The sequence below is a fragment of the Catharus ustulatus genome, chromosome 1 (assembly GCF_009819885.2).
Source record: "Catharus ustulatus isolate bCatUst1 chromosome 1, bCatUst1.pri.v2, whole genome shotgun sequence".
Classification (NCBI taxonomy): Eukaryota; Metazoa; Chordata; class Aves; order Passeriformes; family Turdidae; genus Catharus; species Catharus ustulatus.
Genome location: NC_046221.1, coordinates 35,048,554 through 35,053,289, shown reverse-complemented (window position 1 = coordinate 35,053,289; position 4,736 = coordinate 35,048,554). Strand labels below are relative to the sequence as shown.

Sequence of the window (4,736 nt, the reverse complement as noted above, 5' to 3'; positions counted from 1 at the left end):
GTCCTCACGGTTCCTTTCTAATATTTAATGGCAGATACCCATTAAGGCAGGAAGAAATTATAGCTGAGGAATTAAAATTTAGTATCGTGGGCATAAAATATAGCTTCTTTCCTCTCTCGGTGTCGATAATTTATTAAACGCCATCTAAACTAGGAAGACAAAACAAAGCGTGAAATCCCGTGTCCGACAACACTTTTTTTTCTGATGGTGCATACGTACCCTGCGGATGTCATTTTTCCCTATTTTGAGGAAACAGTCCCGTTCCCGAAATGATGTATCGTCACATCATGGCAAACAGGGAAAGAAAACTGCTCTTATTATAAGTGAAAAGCACGGCCTTCTTCCATAATTATTAAATAGACCTCTAGAGTGAGTAAGAGATGCGGAGAAGGGAGAAAAGTAAGCTGTCTAATCTAATTTCCCTTCTTCTTTTAGCACACAGGGCTGGAACAGCCCCAGGAGGGTAAACAAAACAAAATAACAACCACCAAAAGTCAGCAGACCGGATGCTTCCCTTTGCCCCCCACAGCCCCCCACCCTGACACCCTCCACACACTACTCGTACAGTTTGCACTGGGTCTGAAAGCTGTTTCTCATGACTTCTCCCTCCTTATGGAAAGGAGCTGGAAAAGTAGAGGCAGATAAGCGAGAAACTCTCTGCGGCTGAGGGTGAGGGGAGCTTGGAGACTGGGGGTGGGCTGGGTAGGGGGGTAGAGGGGAGCTGGAGAGATTGGAGTTCTCATGGCTACCCGTTTTTTGACAAATCAGACAGACCTTCGGGCTGTGAATGACAGTTCTCACATTGGCTAGACTGCAACTTTCAACTTGACCTTGGCCTCTAGCCGCGTCTAACCCGTATGTAAAACAGCGCTGCCCCATAGAGCTGGCTCCCCTTCCCACTTCTCCCTCGTCCCGCAAAGCGATTTTCAGAAGCTGCCTCGAGAAAAGAGGGAAACAAACCGAACCAACTCATGCCAGTCAAGCAATGTTTGGCCGGGGGAATCCACAGGTTTCAAAACTGGAGCCTGAAAGAAAAGGGAAAATATGCTTGGAATAAATATTTGCTTTTGGCCATAAGGAAAAATGCGGAAAAGAGTATGCGAAGTTAAAATGGGAACATTTTACTGGCTACAATGAAGGAAAAAAGCGGCTAAATGCTGCCAAATTAGCTGGGGGATGACAGAGACTTCAGGTATCGCAACTCATGGCACGGAAAAAGCACCTTGAAAAAATATCCTTGGGCGCCAAAGAGCTATTCTCATGGCTGGCAGCTCTGCACTAGGCAAGGAAAAGCCTGCTCGGTAACAATGTACGTCCCGGGATTGCTCTGTGCTTGTAGCCATGAGGGCAAAACAATGCTACAACGTCAATGGAAAGCACAATAGGATAATAAATACGCCGAGCTGTCAGACTCAAAACAAAGCAACACGCAATTGGGGGAAAAAAATTAGTTTTCAGGATGGGAGTATTTGTGGTATTTTGTACACACGCGTGAGGGTTGAGAGCTGTTAACGATGAGATGAACGCTGCTTTAGGTCAAGTTTATTGATAGCTCATTGATGCAGGGTTCTGGGTTCAAGGCTGTGCGCGAAAAGCTTGGGGGAGAGCAGCATCCTCGCCGGTGAGAGGATATAAAAATTGAAATTATTTCACCCTATGAAAAAATTCATCCCGAAAAGACAACGGAGATCTTGGGTTGGGTTTTTTTTCTAACATTCACTTGCAAAGTGGTACGGCCTTCAAAAAAACCCCCTATTTTTCAGCCGATAATCCATTTTGTTTTTCCAGTACACATACATACAAAAACCGCCGTGGGTCCGTGCCTACACCATGCAAGCCGACGTGATACATTACAGTCGAAAAAGATTCAAGCCGAATCGTAGGCCCAGGATTTTATTATTACGGCAACAAATAATACAGCAGTATCGCGATGAATATCCAGTTAACTCTCCCCCTTCCCAAGACCTTCCTAAAATATAATAATAAATAAAATGGGGATTTCCCGGTCCGTTCCTCTTATCTGACTTCTCAGACTTTGTGGCGAGAGGAGTGAGATGGGTCTTGGGCTTTCGACGGGCGGGAAGGAAGGAGGAAAACACCCAGAAAAGACCCCGGGAGGCTCCGTTTCCACAGCCTTATGTGTCCCAGCGTTGCGCGCGGGGAACGATTCTCCTCCCTCAGCTTGCGGTGGGCTCTCCGCGTCACCCGGCCCGGGCCCCGCCAGCGCTCCCCGGGGAGAGGCGGCGGCTCAGACCGGCGGAGGAAGGGGTAGAAGGGGTGCGGCTCATCTTCCCCCCGAGGCGAGGGGAGGCCTCCGGGGTTTCCGCGGCGCTCGGGGCGGGGAGGGCTCAAGGAAAGCGGCGCAAGGAGAAATCAGGCGGGGTGCCAAGGGGAGCCCCGCGCCTCGGGGGGTGCGCCGCGGCAACAACGGGGCCAAAAAGCTCACGCCTCGGTGGCGAGGGAGGGCCAGAGGGAGGAAGGGAGGGAGGGAGTGAGGGAAGGAGGAGGGACGGGCGGGCCCCCCCCGGCGCCCTCGTCCCGCGCGGCGGCGGGACCGCGGCGGGATCGCGCCCGTGCCCGTGCCCGCGCCCCGGGCCGGGACCCGGCCCCGCGCGCTGATTGCGTTATTTAATTATCTCCACTTTATTCCCTCAGATGTTTATCAGCTGCTTTGCATATCACGTGGGGCCGGGCGGGCCAATGAGGGCCGGCCTGGCGCGACGCTGGCGCGTCAGCCCTGGTCAAGTCCCGGAGATTGAGTATCTCTTTTTTCAGTCTTTGGGGCTTTTAAAAAAGAGCCACTAGTCTCAATGCGGAGCGGGCTATGACAGCCTCCGTGCTCCTCCACCCCCGCTGGATCGAGCCCGTCATGTTCCTCTACGACAACAGCCTGGATGAGATCAATAAGAACATGGACGGGTTTCACGCCGGCAGCAACTTCGCGGCGGCGGCGGCGGCCAACCCCTGCCGCAACCTGATGGCTCACCCCGCTCCCCTGGCCGCCCCCAGCGCCGCCGCCTACACCTCCAGCGAGGCCCCCGCCGCCGGCATGGCCGAGCCCACTGTCAAGCAGTGCAGCCCCTGCTCGGCCGCCGTGCAGAGCTCCTCCGGCGCCGCGCTGCCCTACGGCTACTTCGGCAGCGGCTACTACCCCTGTCGCATGACCCACCACAACGCCATCAAGTCCTGCGCCCAGCCCGCCTCCACCTTCGCCGACAAGTACATGGACACCTCGGTCTCCGGCGAGGAGTTCACGTCGCGGGCCAAGGAGTTCGCCTTCTATCAGGGCTACGCCGCCGGGCCCTACCAGCCGGTGCCCGGTTATCTGGATATGCCCGTGGTGCCCGCCATCGGCGGCCCCGGCGAGCCGCGCCACGACCCCCTTCTCCCCATGGACAGCTACCAGCCTTGGGCCATCACGAACGGGTGGAACGGGCAAGTGTACTGCCCCAAGGAGCAGAGCCAGCCGCCTCACCTCTGGAAATCCACCCTCCCGGGTAATACACCTGCATGGCTCCCCCTGTCTCTTCTTTTCATCCTGCCCCGCTCGCCTTTCCCGGCTATCCCGCCGGCAAGGCAGGGCTCCGTGATAACCCCCCGGGCCGACCCTTCGCCGTCCCGCCCGTCGTCCCCGGTCCCATCCCGTCCCGGTCCACACATGTCCCAGCGCCGCTGGAACGGCACCGGTGCCGCCCCCTGCCCCCCGCCGGCGCACGGCACATCCCGCCTCGCCTGGCCGGCCCCGGCGCCGGCCCCGGGAGAGGAAACAGCTGAAAAGGGCCGCGGGAAGGTCTGTGGTATTATTTTCCATAGACCACGAAGTACGCGAGCTGTGTAAATCCCTGCAGCCCCTCTCGGTCCTTCCCAGAGTCCCTGAATTTGTTACTATTTGTCTGTCTGACATAAGTGAGTCTTTCCCTGCCTAAAAGCTGTCTGCGGCGGCCAGGAAAGAGGAATCCCCAGTTCTGAGCCGGGCTTTAGTAGCTAAAGCGGAGCGGGGCAGGCGGAGGAGTGCGCTCTAACCCCAACCCTAGTACCACTTGAAGATGTCCTAACCGGTTCGAGCGATTTTCTAACGCTTCCCTGCATGGTTTTTCTGTTTCAGACGTCGTTTCTCATCCCTCGGATGCGAACTCGTACAGACGTGGAAGAAAGAAACGAGTGCCTTACACAAAGGTCCAGTTAAAAGAACTCGAAAGGGAATATGCTACAAATAAATTCATAACCAAAGACAAGAGGAGGAGGATATCGGCGACTACAAATCTTTCAGAGAGACAGGTCACAATCTGGTTCCAAAACAGAAGGGTCAAAGAGAAAAAAGTGATCAACAAATTGAAGACTACCAGTTAATGGATTAAAAATGGAGAAGCAGCAATTCAAGAGTTTCAGAACTTTTCTTTTTTTTTTTTTTTTGGTGTGTGTTCAGATTAAAGTAATTATTAATAATAATTAAAAAGAGAAAAGACAATGAACCTCTTCTTTCAGAACAAGAGATCTGTATCTTTGGAATTATAGCCTTTCTTTCTTCTTCCTTTTTTTTTTTTTTTTTTAAATATTGCTGTAGCAAAATGGTGAAAACTGACAGTTCTCCTGAAATCCCAAACAGCCAAGCCAGCCAGTATCACTGACAGACTGTACAGCCCACACGTCCAGCTCCAAGAGATACACTTTCAATTAAGACGAGATTTTCTGAGAAACTTGTAAATACTTCTAAGACGTTACTATATGAAAGAAGA

The 4,736-nt window shown here is 53.2% G+C and overlaps 1 protein-coding gene across 1 annotated transcript; it reads left to right on the top strand.

The window, feature by feature from the left end:
• The first annotated feature begins 2,824 nt into the window (after positions 1 to 2,824).
• On the top strand, positions 2,825 to 4,396 carry HOXA13 (homeobox A13). The gene is made up of 2 exons (XM_033077658.1): positions 2,825 to 3,497; positions 4,106 to 4,396. Exons 1-2 carry the CDS (start codon positions 2,825 to 2,827, stop codon positions 4,348 to 4,350), a joined length of 918 nt encoding a protein of 305 aa, XP_032933549.1. The 3' UTR covers positions 4,351 to 4,396.
• The last annotated feature ends 340 nt before the right edge of the window (positions 4,397 to 4,736 follow it).